Below are 23,016 nucleotides of genomic sequence, written 5' to 3'. Positions count from 1 at the left end.
TGGCCAGTCAATTACTTTCCAGTTTTTGACCCCACCAGTAAATAAGCATATCAATGCTCTTAAAGATAACATTATCTTTAAAGAAAAGCAACTGAATTATTTGCAAAAGGAGGTATCCTCCTTAGCAATTAATCAAAGATTGGTACAACCCACTGAGCAACAGAAAATTGAGTCAATAAAACAAAACTTTCTAAAGGAAATCTGTAGTGAGATTCCTAATGCTTTTTGGGCCAGAAAGAAGCATATTGTTTCTTTACCCTATGAAAAGGGATTTACCAATCTCATGATTCCTTCTAAAGCTAGTCACAGCCACATGAAAGCTGACTACTTGGAATTATGCAAAACTGAAATCAGCTCTTTAATAGCGAAGAAGCTTGTCACTGGCAGCCACTCCCCATGGAGTTGCAGAGCTTTTTATGTCAATAAAAATGCTGAAAAAGAACGAGGAATTCCTCGATTGGTTATTGATTATAGACCACTCAATCTTGCTTTGAGCTGGATTCGATATCCAATTCCCAACATCAAAGATCTTTTAGATATGTTACAATCTGCTGTAATCTTTTTTAAATTTGATCTTAAATCTGGATATTACCAGGTACAGATTGCAGAAGATGACAGGTACAAAACAGCTTTTTGCGTACCTTTTGGACAGTATGAATGGACAGTAATGCCATTTCGATTAAAAAATGCCCCTTTAGAATTTCAACATATTTTGAATGACATATTTAATCCTTATACTGAATTTTCTATTATTTATATTGATGATATTCTCATATTTTCAAAATTAATCGATCAGCATTATAAACACTTGAAAATTTTCAAAGATGTTATTTACCGAAGTGGTTTAGTAGTTTCTACTCCTAAACTAAAACTATTTTTAACTAAGGTCCGATTTCTTGGTCATGAAATTTGTGATGGGAAAATTAGACATATTGATCGCAGTATTGAGTTTGCTTCTAAATTTTCAGATGAAATTAAGGATAAAACTCAACTTCAGAGATTTCTTGGTAGTTTGAATTATATTCGAAATCACTACAGAGATCTTGCACAGGATACAGCAATTTTGTACACCAGGTTAAGGAAATCTCCTTCCCCATGGACTTTGGAACACACCAAGACAGTCCAGAAGATTAAACTCATAGCAAAACAAATTCCTTGCTTAGCTCTAGCCAATTCTTCATGGTTCAAAATTGTGGAAACAGATGCATCCAATATTGGATATGGTGGTATTCTTAAACAGAAGAATCCAAATACAGGAACAGAGAAGCTTGTTCGCTTCACTTCAGGAACTTGGAAAAATGCACAACTGAATTACTCAACCATTAAAAAAGAAATTCTTTCTTTGGTTAAATGCATTTATAAATTCCAAGATGATTTAATCAATCAGAAATTCTTGTTACGCATTGATTGTAGTGCTGCTAAACAAGTACTGGAAAAAGATGTAAAGAATTTAGTTTCCAAACAGATATTTGCTGGTTGGCAAGCTGATTTATCTGCTTTTGATTTTTCTATTGAATATATTAAAGGCAGTTCTAATTCTTTACCTGATTTTCTAACTCGTGAATTTTTGCAGGTTTCATGAATCAGCCCCCCCATGGGCAGGGCCGGGGTAATACTCCAAAGGCTCGTGGCAAAAACAAGGCTAAGGCCAAAGTGGTTATACCACTAAATGATGATTAATTTCCATATTTGGATCATGTTACTGATCTGCTCAACACACCTTCTGAAGGCAGCAGCAGTACACAACAGAAACAATAGAAACCAACCATGAAAGAGGTTCTTGAACAAGAAACTCCATGGATACCTAATCAAAGGTATATTCAGACAGTATTGGTACTAGATTCTCAAGATGAGCAATGGATGCCAGACCCTTGGGAAGTAAAATCCAGATATTTCCAAACTCAACAATATGCTGCACCAGATGGTCGCCATAGATATATCTATGAAGCCATTCTTACTGAAACTTCCTCTGTGGAAATCAACCACACGAAGCAATTTCCGAATTCCAAAGATAGTCCTCTTACTTATAGTAAAGCTATCTTTAAGAGGCTTATACGGCCTAGTGACTGGGGATTAAATCCTAATTTGCCAAGGAAAATATCATATGGTCACAGTTACAATTATTAGGATTATATCTCAGCTTGGACATATTCGTTCTTTTATCAAAATCCGAAGCATAAGCATTCTTGGTTCTTCAAGATATACCCTCAATCAGTTAAGACTGATTTTCCAAACTGGGTTATACCCTGGTGGGCTATATTTGGCCCTGATCTGGATATTTTGCCCGAATCTATTAGGCAGTTATACTTGCCATGGCAACAATTTCATCCTCAATTAAGGGGACAGGAAAACATTCCTGTAGGGAAATCCACCCTATTGTTCTTTACTGAATTTGGAATCCCTTGGATTTGGAAATGGGATTTCCAATGTGGTTATACCACTGATAAGTTACCAGTCCTTCAGAGGATCTTTTATTACCGATGGTGGTCAGGCATGACTCAAGACCCTATCTAAGCCCTCCTCCATCATATCAGAAAGAAAACAATGGAATACATGGATAAGATTCCAAAGTTAACTATTCCAGAACCAGAAATCTTTAACCCATTTGAACTTGTTAAAGATATGATCAGAAAGCAACAACCATTAATTACCGAAGCAGATTTAATGGTTAAATGCATGGATTTTATGAGGAATAAATTTGTTACAACTTTTGATTCCTCCATATCGACAGTAAGAGATGATGCCTCTATGATATCAGTCTCTAGCCAGACCAGTCAAGATGGTAATCAGTTTTCCTGTCTAGCTGGTTATGCACAAGATCCCAATGAAGATCTTATTTCTGAAGATGAACCCACAGTAGTTGATTATTGGGACTCTCTCACCAGCCACTTGAAGGAAAAGATGAATCCACCCAAAAAGTAAAGATTCCTCTTATCCTGCCGACAGAAGAAGACAAAGGACTTTTCCCAAAAGTCTTTGATTCTACAGTATTTCCTTAATCAGATGTCTACTTTCCATCAGATAAGGAGACAGCACTTAGTGGTGGGCCAACCGACTGCATTATTCAAGCACACGATCCCATGCACTATGCGGACTTCAAAATGATAATTTCAAGTCCATTTTATGTATAAATAGAGGGCCAAGTTTCCCTTCAATGTATCTTTCAATTTTCCTTTCTTCCTCTTATAATATTTCTCTGTACTAGTTTGGAAGTTCAATAAAGAAAGTTTTCTGTAAGTCTGTTTAAATTTCTTATCTTATTGTCAGTATTAGTGTTCATTATTGTTGATATTATTGTTGATAAATTTCTTATCTTATTGTCAGTATTAGTGTTCATATATATAATCGATCCCTCCCCTCTTTTGGTATCAGAGCCATGATGGCTTAACTTTTTTATTGTTAATGCTTATTAGGTACTGGTAGCATGATTATTATCGTAATTATGTAATGAACAATACGACTATTATTCTGTCTAACTTATGTTTATCCCAGATTCAATTATGGGTCGTCCAAAAGTCGCGTTGGAATGTTTAACCCGCTTTTTGCATTAAATTGCTGCACAGGGTATTGTTTCCAGTAAATCGTTGACAGACGAGTAATCGAATCTCTCTTAAGGCTAAGGCCAAAGTGGTTACAATCTGCTGTAATCTTTTCTAAATTTGATCTTAAATCTGGATATTACCAGGTACCAATTGTAGAAGAGGACAGGTACAAAACAGCTTTTTGCGTACCTTTTGGATAGTATGAATGGACAGTAATGCCATTTGGATTAAAAAATGCCCTTTCAGAATTTCAACATATTTTGAATGACATATTTAATCCTTATACTGAATTTTCTATTGTTTATATTGATGATATTCTCATATTTTCAAAATCAATCGATCAGCATTATAAACACTTGAAAATTTTCAAAGATGTTATTTACCAAAGTGGTTTAGTAGTTTCTGCTCCTAAACTAAAACTATTTTTAACTAAGGTCAGATTTCTTGGTCATGAAATTTGTGATGGGAAAATTAGACCTATTGATCGCAGTATTGAGTTTGCTTCTAAATTTTCAGATGAAATTAAGGATAAAACTCAACTTCAGAGATTTCTTGGTAGTTTGAATTATATTCGAAATCACTACAGAGATCTTGCACAGGATACAACAATTTTGTACACCAGGTTAAGGAAATCTGATACCAAAAGAGGGGAGGGATCGATTATATATATGAACACTAATACTGACAATACGATAAGAAATTTATCAACAATAATATCAACAATAATGAACACTAATACTGACAATAAGATAAGAAATTTAAACAGACTTACAGAAAACTTTCTTTATTGAACTTCCAAACTAGTACAGAGAAATATTACAAGAGGAAGAAAGGAAAATTGAAAGATACATTGAAGGGAAACTTGGCCCTCTATTTATACATAAAATGGACTTGAAATTATCATTTTGAAGTCCGCATAGTGCATGGGATCGTGTGCTTGAATAATGCAGTCGGTTGGCCCACCACTAAGTGTTGTCTCCTTATCTGATGGAAAGTAGACATCTGATTAAGGAAATACTGTAGAATCAAAGACTTTTGGGAAAAGTCCTTTGTCTTCTTCTGTCAGCAGGATAAGAGGAATCTTTACTTTTTGGGTGGATTCATCTTTTCCTTCAAGTGGCTGGTGAGAGAGTCCCAATAATTAGCTACTGTGGGTTCATCTTCAGAAATAAGATCTTCATTGGGATCTTGTGCATAACTAGCTAGACAGGAAAACTGATTACCATCTTGACTGGTCTGGCTAGAGACTGATATCATAGAGGTATCATCTCTTACTGTCGATGTGGAGGAATCAAAGGTTGTAACAAATTTATTCCTCATAAAATCCATGCATTTAACTATTAAATCTGCTTCGGTAATTAATGGTTGTTGCTTTCTGATCATATCTTTAACAAGTTCAAATGGGTTAAAGATTTCTGGTTCTGGAATAGTTAACTTTGGAATCTTATCCATGTATTCCATTGTTTTCTTTCTGATATGATAGAGGAGGGCTTAGATAGGGTCTTGAGTCATGCCTGACCACCATCTGTAATAAAAGATCCTCTGAAGGACTGGTAACTTATCAGTGGTATAACCACATTGGAAATCCCATTTCCAAATCCAAGGGATTCCAAATTCAGTAAAGAACAATAGCGTGGATTTCCTTACAGGAATATTTTCCTGTCCCCTTAATTGAGGATGAAATTGTTGCCATGGCAAGTATAACTGCCTAATAGATTCGGGCAAAATATCCAAATCAGGGCCAAATATAGCCCACCAGGGTATAAACCAGTTTGGAAAATCAGTCTTAACTGATTGAGGGCATATCTTGAAGAACCAAGAATGCTTATGCTTCGGATTTTGATAAAAGAACGAATATGTCCAAGCTGAAATATAATCCCAATAATTGTAACTGTGACCATAGGATATTTTCCTTGGCAAATTAGGATTTAATCCCCAGTCACTAGGCCATATAAGCCTCTTAAAGATAGCTTTACTATAAGTAAGAGGACTATCTTTGGAATTCAGAAATAGCTTCGTGTGGTTGATTTCCACAGAGGAAGTTTCAGTAAGAATGGCTTCATAGATATATCTATGGCGACCATCTGGTGCAGCATATTGTTGAGTTTGGAAATATCTGGATTTTACTTTCCAAGGGTCTGGCATCCATTGCTCATCCTGAGAATCCAGTACCAATACTGTCTGAATATATCTTTGATTAGGTATCCATGGAGTTTCTTGTTCAAGAACCTCTTTCATGGTTGGTTTCTGTTGTGTACTGCTGCTGCCTTTAGAAGGTGTGTTGAGCAGATCAGCAACATGATCCAAATATGGAAATTGATCATCATTTAGTGGTATAACCACTTTGGCCTTAGCCTTGTTTTTGCCACGAGCCTTTAGAGTATTACCCTGGCCCTGCCCATGGGGGGGCTGATTCATGAACCCTACAAAAATTGACGAGTTAGAAAATCAGGTAAAGAATTAGAACTGCCTTTAATATATTCAATAGAAAAATCAAAAGCAGATAAATCAGCTTGCCAACCAGCAAATATCTGTTTGGAAACTAAATTCTTTACATCTTTTTCTAGTACTTGTTTAGCAGCACTACAATCAATGCGTAACAAGAATTTCTGATTGATTAAATCATCTTGGAATTTATAAATGCATTTAACCAAAGAAAGAATTTCTTTTTTAATGGTTGAGTAATTCAATTGTGCATTTTTCCAAGTTCCTGAAGTGAAGCAAATAAGCTCCTCTGTTCCTGTATTTGGATTCTTCTGTTTAAGAATACCACCATATCCAATATTGGATGCATCTGTTTCCACAATTTTGAACCATGAAGAATTGGCTAGAGCTAAGCAAGGAATTTGTTTTGCTCTGAGTTTAATCTTCTGGACTGCCTTGGTGTGTTCCAAAGTCCATGGGGAAGGAGATTTCCTTAACCTGGTGTACAAAATTGCTGTATCCTGTGCAAGATCTCTGTAGTGATTTCGAATATAATTCAAACTACCAAGAAATCTCTGAAGTTGAGTTTTATCCTTAATTTCATCTGAAAATTTAGAAGCAAACTCAATACTGCGATCAATAGGTCTAATTTTCCCATCACAAATTTCATGACCAAGAAATCGGACCTTAGTTAAAAATAGTTTTAGTTTAGGAGCAGAAACTACTAAACCACTTCGGTAAATAACATCTTTGAAAATTTTCAAGTGTTTATAATGCTGATCGATTGATTTTGAAAATATGAGAATATCATCAATATAAACAATAGAAAATTCAGTATAAGGATTAAATATGTCATTCAAAATATGTTGAAATTCTGAGGGGGCATTTTTTAATCCAAATGGCATTACTGTCCATTCATACTGTCCAAAAGGTACGCAAAAAGCTGTTTTGTACCTGTCCTCTTCTGCAATCTGTACCTGGTAATATCCAGATTTAAGATCAAATTTAGAAAAAATTACTGCAGATTGTAACCTATCTAAAAGATCTTTGATGTTGGGAATTGGATATCGAATCCAGCTCAAAGCAAGATTGAGTGGTCTATAATCAATAACCAATCGAGGAATTCCTCGTTCTTTTTCAGCATTTTTATTGACATAAAAAGCTCTGCAACTCCATGGGGAGTGGCTGCCAGTGACAAGCTTCTTCGCTATTAAAGAGCTGATTTCAGTTTTGCATAATTCCAAGTAGTCAACTTTCATGTGGCTGGGACTAACTTTAGAAGGAATCATGAGATCGGTAAATCCCTTTTCATAGGGTAAAGAAACAATATGCTTCTTTCTGGCCCAAAAAGCATTAGGAATCTCACTACAGATTTCCTTTAGAAAGTTTTGTCTTATTGACTCAATTTTCTGTTGCTCAGTGGGTTGTACCAATCTTTGATTAATTGCTAAGGAGGATACCTCCTTTTGCAAATAATTCAGTTGCTTTTTTTTAAAGATAATGTTATCTTTAAGAGCATTGATATGCTTATTTACTGGTGGGGTCAAAAACTGGAAAGTAATTGACTGGCCATGTTAATTAGAGCATATTCCATGAGAATCAATTTTCTCAATTGGCATGATCAAAGCTAGAAAGGGGATGCCCAAAATAACTTGTTGTGCCATATTTCTGATGAGTAAGAAAGTAGATGGTAAACAAATACCTTCTTTATAGATGAAAACATGATTAAGTTTATACTTAATCTGCATCTTACCACCACTTGCACTGGTAAGACCTTGGGTGGTTTTCTCAAAATATTGAGTAGGAACCAATCCTTCCTGTATACAGTTCATATCTGCACCACTATCAACTAAGGCAATAGCATTAGTGATGGTGTACTCTTGATTAATTACCAAATTGATAGATATATACCATTTTTGGTAAGTAACTTGATTCAAGAGTTGAAGATAATTCTGGCTTTCGGATTGAGGGACTTCAATCTGGGATGATGAAGTTTCAGTTACAGATGTTGCTTTCAAAAGAGTAATTTCCAGTTCCATCTTAGTCTGACGAGACTTTAACTGACGAATTTCTTCTTTTAAAAGATTAATCTCCATTCTGAGATCAGGGAGATTAACAGGACGTGAATTCTGTCCTTGGTGTTCTAATCTACTTAGAACTTCTTTCATGCTGTAATGGTTTTCTGCTCTCAGAAAATCTGGATTATCAGTATCCTCATGAGTTCGTGCTAAAGCAGAACCTATTTCAAAGACTTTTATCTTGAGTTGAGGATCTTGGATGTGATCTATAAGATCCAATAAGGATTGTTGAGTCGAAGTCAAAACATTTAAGCTTAACCCATTCGTTTCAACAATTGCCTTATAGTAATCATCATGAGAGGGATTACAGGAGCATTTTGGATTTCCAACTTTTGCTTCAGAGGAAGAAGAAGACTGTAATTCCATAACAACATCCCCATAATCAGCTGATTATTCTGATTCAGAAGAATTAGTATTAAGTAACAATTTACTTAATTGAAGTCTTAGTTCATCTTCTATGTGAAGACTACTAAGTTTCTCCTTAGTTCTGCACTTGTTTGCATAGTGGCCTATGCGTCCACATTTGAAACATTTAGCCTCAGCTTTGGGCTTCCCTTTACCCTTTGCTTTAGGAATATATTTCCTTTTAGACTTAGTATACTGTCTAGAATTATCCTTTTCCTTGTCATTGTTGAAGAATGTTTATATACAAGGGAGAGTGCGAGGGTTACAAATTTACAATGATGGTGGGGGATACAGGATTTGAACTATTGGATTCTCTCAAAAATTGTGGGCTCCACCATCACAGCATGGGCCCGCCATCTGTGAGATTGGTGTAGAACAGTCTCCCTCGGTCTTTCCATCCTTTGACTTTTACAACCTTTCCTGGGTATAGAACACCGATTTAATAAATGAAATAAATAACTTAAAAAGAAAATCTTGGTCCCCAAGACAGATTGGCTGTGTCGTCCAATCAAATCCAGGCTTTGGTTTCCAATGTGTCACGAAACTTCCTAAGACACCCCTCGTTTTGACAACTAATTCGCCACGTCACCCAAGTCATCCTATATATATCCCATGAGACTATATCGTCACTATGACTACGAGTTAAAGCTACCTTCTCTCCGCCCCCAAAGGTTCCTTCGTCCCCAAGAGTTCGCCAAGAAAACGCACACAGAGAGAACAAACCCTAGATTTTCTTCGAAAACGACATACAGGAGTGCATGTCGACTCAGACCACTCATAGGTAAATTTCTCTTCTCAATTACCCACAAACATATATATTCATTCACACACGCATATATGCATACACATGATCTTCGATCTCATGCGCTTTAAGTCTATATATGCTTTGTGCTACTCTGTTTGATTTTGATTTTGATTTTTGAGCAATACATAAATATCTATGATCTTTTGTTTAGAAATTGTAGCCTAATTAGTTAATTCTTCTGAAATTTAAGTTCATCAGATTGAAGCACTATATATATATATGTATGTATGTATATATGATTTTATTTTTCTAAAGCACTGTAATTTTTCTAAATTTCATGGATGCTTATGATTGTTGCAACAGAAAATTGCGAAGGATGCGTGAGGGGCGTGAAACTGTGGAGGAAACTCTACTAAAATGGCAAAATTACAACCAACAGCTTGATTCTGCGGGCAATGGAATGCTGCGGCGCAAGGTCCCTGTCAAGGGCTCGAAGAAGGGGTGTATGCGCGGTAAAGGTGGGCCCAAGAACTCAGATTTCTGCTACAGAGGAGTAAGACAGAGGACTTGGGGCAAGTGGGTTGCAGAAATTCGAGTGCCAGTTCGCGAAATTGGGCAACCCAGCAGGTCAAGAAGACTCTGGTTGGGGACTTTTCAAACTGCTGTTGAAGCAGCCCTTGCTTATGACGAGGCTGCAAGGGCTTTGTATGGTTCTTCTTATGCCATTCTGAACTTTCCTCAACATTGTGCACACCCAATGGAGTTCTCTGATGACCCTATGTCTTCAATTAGTACTACTACTACTACTAATGCAATTAACACATCAACAACACCACCTACAAAGAAGATCAAACTGGATGCTGAGTCTGATGCTATGGATACATCAAATCTTTGCTGTGATGTTACTGTGGTTGAGGGAATCAAGATTAAACCTGAGTATGCTGTAGAGATCAAACCCAATTGTCCTGAGGCTTATGGGAATGAAATATCAACGGTTAAGCTTGAATATTTCCATGACACTGAAGCTAAATTACTCAACAAAGAGAATGTGATGGAGAAAAATATTGGCGAAGATAAACTATTTGACAAAAAGAATGTAATAATGGAGGAAGAAATTGGTGTTACGGATTTTAGTAGCTCCAACAACGGATGTGATTACCAGAAAGAGATCAAGGAAGAAACACCTGATGTCAAGCCTCCGGGGGCAATAAGCACTGATGAGGAATGCTTGCAGGGTAGACCATTTAGTCACTCTATTGAGTTGCAAAATGCTCAGAAAGACAATTACTACTTGCAGAATTTGCCTGCAGAAGAAACGGTGGACAATAAACCTTCAACCGCGATCAGCTCAGATGATTCAGATTTTAGACAAGATAGAAGCTGCCCTTGTGGTCAATTTGGGCTATCTGATGATCACAATTCGCAGAATCCTGACGGACTTGACTGCTTTATAATAGATGACACATTTGGCATTGAGGCTGTTGAAACTACATGCACCAGTAACTCTGATTTGGGACTGGACAAACACCATAGCTCAGTTCAATTCGGAGAAATAGATAAAGGCCAATTGGGTAATGAAAATCAGTTTGATCTATCTGACCTATTGAATAACCCAGAGGAAGTGGAATACTTGCGGAAGATTATTACTGAAGGCACTTTTGAGATTGAGCCTTCGGAAGAAACTAGCACAGGTGATTGTAAAGTGAGGCAGCAAGAAGGACAGAATGATTTTGGTGAAATGAAATCATCTAATGAAGACCTTTTCTTGAAGAATGGTGGTCATAAATTTGTTGATGGACAATGTAACTTGCAGAATTTGTCCACAGAAGAAACATTTGAAGACAAGTCTTTTGGGACAAATGACAGTGATCACTTTGGATTGAGACAAGGAACAAATTTTGAATATTATCAATCCGGGTGCTATGATGAAGGGGAATTGCGTTATGGGTTGCCTGCCAGTCCCTCCTATGAGTTCCAGAATTCATACACCAATCTGCAGGAAATCTTTGAAGATATTGATTCAGGTTTGGGGAACAGTCTTGTTTTCTCAAGTACCAATCACTGTTTTGTGTAGCCAGAACCGTTTGATTCGTGGTTGTCTTAGTGAATCTACCGATCATGTAAATAGGATGGTGTATCTGGACTATGGTATGAAATGAATGTAAATCACACATATTTGGAATATGCAGAAAGGATTCCTAAACAAGAACAAATGATGAAAATTGTTGTTGTTTCTTTAAGTGTTAGTTCTTTTTCTTTTTTTCCATGGCAAATAAATATATATTTTATTGAATCAGCAAATCACTGTTTGGCAAGCTCTTAAATTCACCTGCATTCATCTTATCTGCTCTGCATATTTAGCTAATCTATGAGTTATTAGATTCACTGCCATTTGAGCATCTCTCATTTTGCAAATTCATGTTAAAGTGGAAAAAAAGGCATGCTCTGCAAGTGTGGAATGCTGTTCCCATCTTCATAATTTGAAGCATCCTAATTCTTTCAATGCATATTAGTTCACAGGCATTGAAGATCTTTGGTCATATATTATAAACTACGATTTCATCTACAGAAATAAATAGCTGTGAATTTTGATTAAGTTGCTATAACCCGTAAGTTAACTATTTATCAGCAGTTAAGATTGGTCCAGAAAGACAATTCTTTGTTCTTTTAAGTGGACCTCACCTGTTTTTTTTTCTTCCTTCCTGGCATAAAGAAAAAACAGAACAGCAACTACCACTGTTGTATGTTTGTCAATGTTGCATGGTTGTCTTCTTTTGCTATTTTCTTTTGTGTCAACTTATTTTGTACCGAAGATGTCTTTTCCTTTTGCTAAGAAAGACATAAAACTGCTTGCAACATATCTCTCATTTCTTGTCTCTCCTCTCTCCTACCATCTTTATCTATTTGTGGTTTGTTAGTCAAATCCCTTCATGGAATGAAGCTTGTATCAAAGAATATGTGTGTTGCAATATAAACACACCATTTTGGATTTAATAACTCTAATACGTAAGTCGTAGATTGAATTTGGATTCTGCCAGTAAGATAAAATAAATTCAGAAGATTGAGAAATTATCTTTACAAAGTGAAAGGTAGAAGTCTCTTGTGGAAACTGAGGGCTATCTGCCAAATAAAAAAAATTAAAATCACATGGGAATTCCTAGTATGCTGGCAACCAAGATAAATTAACTGGGCCTAACCCATATAACAGCAATCTAAAATCACGAGTCCACAAGCGTGGAAGCTATAAGAGCATCTGCAACGGTGCTCTTCAGAGCCCAATTTCAGCAAGCAAATAGACTGTATGAAGTGCAGCGGGCTAGCTATAAGTGTTGGGGCTCATTAGCGATACCGCGAGCCGGCCCGCGATCGCTGAATTTTTTTTTTGTTTTTTGTTGCATCAAAACGGCGCCGTTTTGGGCTGCCGCTATTTTGTCTTATTATCCAGTTTGGCAGAATTTTTTTTTTTTTTAAAAAAAAAAAAACCTAAAAATAGGTTATTTTTAGCTCCTTTTAGGAAAATAAAAATAAAAATAAAATTCATCAAAAAAAAATATATATTGTTTAGGCACTATTTATAGAAAAAAAATTTATTTGGGCCAAAAATAAATTCAAAAAGCTTTTATTTTTTATTTTTTATTTTTCCTTAAATTTGTTTTTTTTTTTTGTTTTGTTTTTTTTTTTTTTTTGCTTTAAATTGTAATCCTTATTTTCTTATTCCAATTCATTAATTTTAATCCTTATTTTGTAATCCTTAAAAAAAAATTATTTGGGCTAAAAATAAATTCAAAAAGCTTTTGTTTTTTTTCCTTAAATTTTTTTTTTTTTTTTTTGCTTTAAATTGTAATCCTTATTTTCTTATTCCAATTTATTATTTTTAATCCTTATTTTGTAATCCTTATTTATTTGGGCCAAAAATAAATAAAAAAAGCTTTTTTTTTAACACTTTTTGTAAAAAAAAAAAATGTAAAATTACAAATTCATCTACTTATTCCCATAGAATTTTTTAATACTTATTTTCTTATTCCAATTCATTATTTTTAATCTTAAAAAACCATTACATAATAAAAATTCTAGTACATGAAATGTCAGAACATCTTAAAAGCAGACAAAATGCAACATAAATTAAACATTTTCATCAGCATAGCGGTTCCACAAATTTTCCTTCAAATCATTCCTCAACCATGTATTTGTCTCTCTGTTGCAAATTTAAAGTTGGCGAGAGGATGTGTGTGCCGCTAAAACTGATGGGCATCGACTTAAAGTGGGAATCGGGATTGCATCTTCTGGTGGCGGAGTCCATCTTCCAACATTTGCGTGACGCTCATCTTCAATGATCATATTGTAAAGGATGATGCACGTTTTCATTATGAGGAGCAAGTTATCTTTCTCCCAGTAACGCACTGGTCCTTACATTATTGCCCACTTGATCTGCAATACCCCAAAAGCCCGTTCCACATCTTTTCTTGCTGCGTCTTGTTGCTGAGCAAATAATTTTTCTTTTGTAGTGGTTGGGTGCGGGATGATCTGCATTAAAGTTGTCCACTTAGGGTATATACCATCAGACATGTAATACCCCATCCTATAGTGATGTCAATTCACTACATAATTAACCGGAGGTAATTGGCCATTGATGATGCCGTTGAATACCGAGGAATGATCCAACACATTTATATCATTGTGTGAACTCGGCATTCCGAAGAATGCATGCTAGATCCATAAATCTTGTGAGGCAATTGCTTCCAATATGAAAGTATTCTTATCAGATCGTCCCCTATGTGTGCCTTACCACTCCACTGGGCAATTCTTCCACTCTCAGTGCATACAGTCGATAGAACCAAGCATACCTGGAAAACCTCTCTACTCCCCTTTTTCAAGTATCTGTACTATGTCGTCTTCGTTGGGTGGGTGCATATATTCCTCTGCATACACAGCAACATTAACATTACAAAATGCCTTCAAACATTTAATGGCAGTGCTCTTGCCGATTTTAATATACTCATCATAGTGATCGGCTGCACAACCATATGCGAGTTTACGAACAGCAGTTGTCATCTTTTGTATAGAAGACAACCCTAGACGACCAGTCACGTCCTTTTTTTGGACAAAGTAGTCATCATAAGCTTTGACATCATTAAGGATATGAAGAAAAAGTTCTCGTCACATCCTGAATCGCCAGTGAAAGTACTCCGGTGGATATGTGCAATTCTCGTTGAAGTAGTCTTTCATTAGCTGATAGTGGCTTCCCTTTCGGTTACGATGAATGTACTGTTTCTTTTTACGGACTTGAAATACTTACTCAACTATCTCTGGCCTCACTGAATTCATAATCTCATAGAATTCGTTTTGATCCTGTTGAATCAATACCCCAAAAGGATCACTTTCCGAAGAGGATGACGAGGAAGATGAAGAATTAGAGTCTACCAAAGGAAAAACTTGTGATTACGAAGCCATTCGAATTTCGAAATTGAAAAAGATGGATGATGATATTTTGTTACAATGGAGAGAGATGAATATAGTGATGATTTTCAAATGAGCAAATGAGTTTCATTATATAAGATGAAAAATATAGCCGTTAAAAATTCAAATTTTAAAAATATAGTCGTTACAAATATAACCGTTAAAAATTCAAATTTTAAAAATATAGCCGTTAAAAATATAGCCATTAAAAATTTAAATTTTAAAAATATAGCCGTTACAAATATAGCCGTTTAAGAAAAGTTAAAAAAAAAAATTAATTTTAATTTTTTTTTTGTAATTTTTTTTGGAAAGCGAAAATTCGGAGAGCCTGAATAGATTATCCGTTACCCACTATCCATCGAGAACCAGCAGTAATAAGAGATTGAGTTAACCAAATACTCCTCCAAGCCCATGAAGGATTTGATCCTAACTGGGCTTCCAAAAATGAACAATACTGAAAGTACTTAGCTTTGAATAATTTGAACGCTATACCTCGCTGAAGAATTTGAAAGTTTCACCCATGCTTAGCCAATAAGGCCTCATTAAATGTTTCGAAGCTCCGAAATCCTAATCCCCCATCCTCTTTTTTCTCACATAAGGACTCCTATGAAACCCAATTTATACTTAGAGAATCTCCCAATTTACCCCACCAGAAGCGGCGAACATGTTTCATAAGTGATAAACATAATTTACGGGTCAACTTAAAGCAAGACATCACATAGGTGGGTAAAGCACCCAGAACTGCTTTGATTAAGAACCTCCTTACCAGCTGAAGACGATAAAAAGGACTTCCAGGAAGCTAAACGATCAAAAACCCGCCTGGTGGTGGCTATGTCGTCATACACTACAAGCTTGAGAGTGTGCATTAAGGCGAGGGCCAAGTTTTACATTTATAGAAGCCACTACTACCTTCACTAAAAATATAATTAGGGTGAGTAGGAATCGTCCCAAGGGATTAGAGTCGTACTTGGTTGTGGAATCGCTATTAGGGTTAGTAGGTCGAGTGATCAAATAAAATAGTTGGTTGGTTGATTAAACTAGAGAGCAAATTAAACTAAATAATGAAATGCAATAAAGAGTAAATAAGAGAGAGAGAGATTTTGGGGTTAAGAGGTCACCACCAAACAATACTTTTCTACACCCTTAACAAGTGACTAATGAAGGAAATGTGTGTTGCAATATTGATGTGTGTGTGCGTTTGGTTGATTCAATTAGCAAGGGTGACCAATTAAGCATATATTGTCTAATCAACATGTGAAAAGCACGATATATCTAGCAATTAAGTATATATTGTCTAAATAGCATGTGAAAAGCACAATATATCTAACAAGTCATTAATCATTTCATTAAGCTCACAAGCCAAATACACCACAAGGTTAGAGACATATGCTACTTGCATTCAAAAGTATGGAACATCAAACAACAAGCATGGATTGTTCTCTCATCTAACAACTATGCTACCACTACATTACAATTAAGCTAATGACATGAAATTAAGCTAAGGGAGAGGCACAATCCATCAAGAAATGAGCATGAACCATCTAGAAAATTACAAGAGCATTAATTTAAGTATAATGTTTTGACAATTTCTAGATCTATAACATTAATACACATAGACATGCATCAATAACACAAGAGATAGAAACAAACACATAAACATCTATTCTAGCATACATAGACATATGGTTATAATGAAATGATCAATTAGAAGCATTAAACCACATAAATCATTGAATAAACAAGATCTATATATATATATATATATATATATATATATATATAAGTGCCAAAACATATATTACAACACTAATCCCTCAATAATACACAAAATCAAGATGTAGAAAATATGCTTGGGGCTAACTCTAGCCCCAAAAGGATGTCTAGCCATTTATGGTAGTGCTTCTCCAACCCTCAAAGGCTAACTCCATGGTAGAGATTTGCTCCTTGGTTGATGAAGAGTCTCCAATGGTGTTTCTAGCCTCCTCCTCCTCCTCTAAGCTTGCTCTCCAATAGTTTTTACAAGGTATGAGATGATATGATGTGATATGAGGTTGTATGAGGTGATATGATGTAAAAAGTAATCCTTATCCTTATATAGGTAGGTCAAATGACACCCAAAATGGGCTGGGGTCGTGCACAAAATATTCCCCAATGATTGGATAAAGGACAACTTTTTGTGAGCTGGAGATTTAACTTTTTCGCACTGGAAGAAGTTCGGTAGATCGAACCTTGGACTTGGATCGATCGAACATGGCTGAGATCTATCGAACTTAGGCTGGATAGATCCTCAATGGTGGCACTTTTTGGATAAAGACAAATCTGAGATATTTTGAAGATATTTTTGGGAAAAGGACAAAAGTGGTTGGTAGGGTGGTACAACTAGATAAGATCAATCATTTGGATAAGTATAAGGCAGTTCGATCGATCGAAGAATGATGTTGGATCGATCGAACTTTTGAGATATCTGAAAATGTCATCATGGCTCTGATCCATCTTAAAGTGCTGAAATCGATCATGTTGGATCGATCGAACTTTGATCTAAGATCGATCAAAGATGTTGATTTCCACTTTTTTCTTCCTTTTGCTTCCACTTGGCTCCTTTCTTTGATTCATCCCAAAATTGCTTCATTTCTGCTCTTATTTGGCTGAGTTAGCTTATTTTCGGGATAAGTGCCTGAAAATGGAAATAATACGAAATCAATCTAAAACGGTAAAATAAGATAGATAAAGGTACTAGAATGCCTAAGCTGAAGGGGTTTAAATACGCACTTTTCAGCGCTCATCACCGCTGAACAATATAGTGAAAAATATCCCATTTTGAACGGCCGATAATCGCCTGCATACCCAAATACTTAGCACATAAGCCTTCCTCACGAATCCCCAACAGTTGACATAAGCTGGACTTGACCTCCGAAGAGGTATTTTTGAAAAAGAAAATAGACTATTTGGAAAAATTAATCTGTTGTCCAGAAGCTTTTTTATACCGTTTGAGGAGATTCTTAAGGAATTAGACTTCTGAACGAGAAGCCTTGCAGAAAATGATTGAATCATCTGTAAAAAATAAATGTGAGATAATGGGGGCCCGCGAACAGATGCAAATACCCGAGAGAACTTTATATTGAATTGCCACCTGCATAGAAAGAGAAAGAGCTTCTGCACACAAAATGAATAAGTATGGGGATAAGGGATCTTCCTGGCATAAGCCGCAGGTAGGTGAAAACATCCCCACAGGGCTACCATTAATAACCACTGAAATACTATGTTTTTACTTGGTAACTTGTATTCGAGGGCAAATTGAGAGAAATATTGTGTTTCTTGCCCACTTGGCTTCTTCAAGAATATTTTGAGTGAATTTTTGTACCAATTCTGATAGTTGATCTTACTCTTCACGAGGCTTGTATATATTTTACCCTGATTTGCCTTTTTTTTTTTTTTTCTAAAAAAAAAGTCTAAGTGAATATAGGCTCTCACTATTTGTTCGATTGTATGACTAGTGTTAATAGCCAGGTAAAGTTGCAAATGAATCAAGTTGAATCTAGCTTGAGCCTAGTCGGGCTCAATTTTTTCGATTGGGAGCTCAACTCGAGCTTAACTCAAAATCGCTCAATTCTTTCGATTGGGAGCTCAACTCGAGCTTGACGAGCTCAAAAGGTTGAACTTGGACTCAATTCGTTATATTATATTGAAAAGTTCAGGCTTAACTCATTTAATGACAAATGTCATTCAAACTCAATCTAAACTTTTGTTCAAGATCGTTTTTGCTTGTTCATGAACCCATACGTAAGCTTGCACAAACCTACAACTTCAAGAATTTATACAAACCTACAATTTCAAGAATTTATAAACCTATTTTTATACACATGTTCTTGAACATATACGAACCTACACGAGTTTATGTAGGCGCAGACCGATGTAGAGACCAGCAGTCGTTGCCACTGAATTTTATTTTATTTATTTGTTTTATTATTCTTATTATTATTTTGCATTATGTACCTATAAATTTTGTAAACTTTTGACAATGCCCCAAATGAAATTACGAAAAAACTTCAATGGTGCCCCCTTTTAATAAAGTTTCTGGATCCGTCCCTGAGTTCATGTTCATGAGTCGAGCTCAATGTTGCTTAGGATTGAGTCGTTTACTAAACGAGCCTAAAAATCGAGCTCAAACTGTGCTTGTTTCCTAAACGAAGAAGTTCGAGCAGAGCTAAGTTGCCTTAATTATTTATAAACAACTCGTTCATTTGCAGCCTCATATGACGATGCGATGATGAAGGCAGGATCTTACCAACGGCATCTCTATCAAAACACTTTCCATATTATTTATTTGCTTCGTATATGTGTTTAATTAGAGACGACTAAATATCCTGCTTAATTGGGTACTTGTTTCGCTCTGAGTTTTGAATGATTTTGAAGATAAATTTCGTGAGAGTTTAGGAGTCATTTATATTAAAATTACTATTTTTCCTTGTAATTTACGAGTATGTGGTAATATATATATATATATATATATATATATATATATTTCGCATGTACTGTATAAAATTATTGTTATTATTTGAAGATTGTTTCTACACAAGATAGAGTGGGAGTGTTATTATTTGAACTATTGGATTCTCTCATAAATTGTGGGCTACACCATCACAGCATGGGCCCGCCAACTGTGAGATTGGTGTAGGACAGTCTCCCTTGGTCTTTTCATCCTTTTCCTTTTCCACTTAGGATTTACTTCCATTCCTGGACATAGAACACAGATTTAATAAATGAAATAAATTAACTAAAAAGGAAAGTCTTGGTCCCCAAGACAGATTGGTTGCCTCCGCCCATCAAATTAAAGGCTTTGGTTTCCAATGTGTCACGAAACTTCCTAAGACACCCCTCATTTAACAACTAATTCGCCACGTTACCCAAGTACTATATATGTATCCATAAGATTGCAATCGTCATTATAACTCCGATTTAAAGCTACCCTCTCTCTGCCCCCAAAGGTTCCTTCGTCCCCAAGAGTTCGACAAGAAAACGCGCACACACACAGACAAAGAACAAACCCTAGATTTTCTTCGAAAACGACCCACAGGAGTGCATGTCGACTCAGACCATTGATAGGTAAGTTTCTCTTCTCAATTACCCACAAACGTATATTTATATTCACACACGCATATATGCATACACATGATCTTCGATCTTATGCGCTCTTAGTCTAGATATGCTTTGTGGTACTCTGTATGACTTAGAATATGCTTTGTGGTACTCTGTATGACTTAGAATTTTTGAGCAATACATAAATATATATGATCTTTTGTTTAGAAATTGTATATAGATTTCACATATCAGCCTAATTGTTAATTCTTATGAAATTTAAGTTCATCAGATTGAAACACTATATATATATGTATATATGATTTTATTTTTCTAAATCACAGTAATTTTTCTAAATTTCATGGATGCTTATAATTGTTGCAACAGGAAATTGCGAATGAGGCGTGAGGGGCGTGAAACTGTGGATGAAACTCTGCTAAAGTGGCAAAATTACAACGAACAGCTTGATTCTGCGGACAATGGAATAATGCCGCGGCGCAAGGTCCCCGTCAAGGGCTCGAAGAAGGGGTGTATGCGGGGTAAAGGCGGGCCCAAGAACTCGGATTTTAGCTACAGAGGTGTTAGACAGAGGACTTGGGGCAAGTGGGTTGCTGAAATTCGAGTACCGGTTCGCGAAATTGGGCAACCCACCAGGTCAGGAAGACTCTGGTTGGGGACTTTTCAAACTGCTATTGAAGCAGCCCTTGCTTATGATGAGGCTGCAAGGGCTATGTTTGGTTCTTCTTATGCCATTCTGAACTTTCCTCAACATTGTGCACACCCAATGGAGTTCTCTGATGACCCTATGTCTTCAATTAGTACTACTACTACTACTAATGCAATTAACACATCAACAACACAACCTACAAAGAAGATCAAACTGGATGCTGAGTCTGATGCTATGGATACATCAAATCTTTGCTGTGATGTTACTGTGGTTGAGGGAATCAAGATTGAACCTGAGTATGCTGTGGAGATGAAACCCAATTGTCCTGAGGCTTATGGGAATGAAATATCAAAGGTTAAGCTTGAGGGGTTTGAGAGAGAGTGCAGAGATGTTGCTGATGCAACACCAACAACTTCAAATAGTATTGAACCTTTCCAGGGTACTGAAGCTAAATTACTCAACATAGAGAATGTGATGGAGAAAAATATTGGCGAAGATAAACTATTTGACAAAAAGAATGTAATAATGGAGGAAGAAATTGGTGTTACGGATTTTAGTAGCTCCAACAACGGATGTGATTACCAGAAAGAGATCAAGGAAGAAACACCTGATGTCAAGCCTCGGGGGGCAATAAGCACTGATGAGGAATGTTTGCTGGGTAGACCATTTGGTCACTCTATTGAGTTGCAAAATGCTCAGAAAGACAATTACTACTTGCAGAATTTGCCTGTAGAAGAAACAGTGGACAATAAACCTTCAACCGCGATCAGCTCAGATGATTCTGATTTTAGACAAGATAGAAGCTGCCCTTGTGGTCAATTTTGGCTATCTGACGATCACAATTCGCAGAATCCTGATGGACTTGACTGCTTTATAATAGACGGCACATTTGGCATTGAGGCTGTTGAAACTACATGCACCAGCAACTCTGAATTGGGACTGGACAAACACCATAGCTCAGTTCCATTAGGAGAAATAGATAAAGGCCAATTGGGTAATGAAAATCAGTTTGATCTATGTGACCTATTGAATAACCCAGAGGAAGTGGAATACTTGTGGAAGATTATTACTGAAGGCACTTTTGAGATTGAGCCTTCGGAAGAAACTAGCACAGATGATTGTAAAGTGAGGCAACAAGAAGGACAGAATGATTTTGGTGAAATGAAATCATCTAATGAAGACCTTTTCTTGAAGAATGGTGGTCATAAACTTGTTGACGGACAATGTAACTTGCAGAATTTGTCCACAGAAGAAATATTTGAAGACAAGTCTTTTAGGACAAATGACAGTGATCACTTCGGATTGAGACAAGGAACAAATTTTGAATTTTATCAATCCGGGTGCTATGATGAAGGGGAATTGCGTTATGGGTTGCCTGCCAGTCCCTCCTATGAGTTCCAGAATTCATACACCAATCTGCAGGAAATCTTTGAAGATATTGGTTCAGGTTTGGGGAACAGTCTTGATTTCTCAAGTACCAATCACTGTTTTGGTGTAGGGGAGCCAGAATCGTTTGATTCGTGGTTCTCTTAGTGAATCTACCTATCATGTAAATAGGATGGTTTATCTAGAGTATTGTATGAAATGAATGTAAATCACACATTTTTGGAATATGCAGAAAAGATTCATAAACAATAACAAATGATGAAAATTGTTGTTGTTTCCTTTAGGTGTTGTTCTTTTTCTTTTTTTCCATGGCAAATAAATATATATTTTATTGAATCAGCAAATCACTGTTTGGCAAGCTCTTAAATTCACCTGCATTCATCTTATCTGCTCTGCATATTTATCTAATCTATGAGTTATTAGATTCACTGCCATTTGAGCATCTCTTATTTTGCAAATTCATGTTAAAGTGGAAAAAAGGCATGCTCTGCAAGTGTGGAATGCTGTTCCCATCTTCATAATTTGAAGCAGCCTAATTCTTTCAATGCATATTAGTTCACAGGCATTGAAGATCTTTGGTCATATATTATAAACTACGATTTCGTCTACAGAAATAAATAGTTGTGAATTTTGATTAAGTTGCTATAACCCATATGTTAACTATTTATCAGCAGTTAAGATTGGTCCAGAAATACAATTTTTGTTCTTTTAAGTGGACCTCACCTATTTTTTTTTTTTTTTTTTTTTACTCCTTTCTGGCATAAAGAAAAAACAGAACAGCAACTACCACTGTTGTATGTTTGTCAGTGTTGCATGGTTGTTTTCTTTTTGTGTCAACTTATTCTGTAGTGAAGATGTCTTTTGCTTTTGCTAAGAAAAACATAAAACTGATTGCAACATATCACTCATTTCTTGTCTGTCCTCTCTCCTACCATTTTTATCTATTTGAGGATTGAGAATTTACTAGGTTTGTTAGTCTAATCCCCTCATGGAGTGAAGCTTGTATCAAAGAACATGTGTATTGCAACATAAGCACACCATTTTGGATTTAATAACTCTTATATATAAGCTAAATTAATCGTAGATTGAATTTGGATTCTCCCAGTAAGATAAAATAAATTCAGGGGATTGAAAAATTCTTTTTACAAGGTGAAAGCTAGTGTTCAAGTCTCTCCACGAAAACTGAGAGCTATCTGCCAAATAAATAAAAAAAATTAAATTCACATGTGAATTCCT

General features: G+C 36.0%; 1 protein-coding gene across 1 annotated transcript; it reads left to right on the top strand.

Annotated features, from left to right (window-relative positions):
• The first annotated feature begins 9,561 nt into the window (after positions 1-9,561).
• Positions 9,562-11,402, top strand: LOC132284854 (uncharacterized). The gene has a single exon (XM_059786989.1). It carries the CDS (start codon positions 9,571-9,573, stop codon positions 11,266-11,268), a length of 1,698 nt encoding a protein of 565 aa, XP_059642972.1. The 5' UTR covers positions 9,562-9,570; the 3' UTR covers positions 11,269-11,402.
• Positions 11,403-23,016: the final 11,614 nt, after the last annotated feature.

This window comes from Cornus florida, unplaced genomic scaffold, assembly GCF_030987335.1.
Source record: "Cornus florida cultivar Cherokee Brave unplaced genomic scaffold, ASM3098733v1 CherokeeBrave_3.0.0_Hap2_Chr11, whole genome shotgun sequence".
Taxonomy (NCBI): Eukaryota; Viridiplantae; Streptophyta; class Magnoliopsida; order Cornales; family Cornaceae; genus Cornus; species Cornus florida.
The sequence above is the reverse complement of the archived record's forward strand: the minus strand, read 5'-3'. Positions and strand labels throughout refer to the sequence as shown.

Coding starts and splice junctions, on each gene's coding strand:
- LOC132284854 (XM_059786989.1), top strand. CDS start 9,571: ATGCGTGAGGGGCGTGAAACTGTGGAGGAAACTCTACTAAAATGGCAA.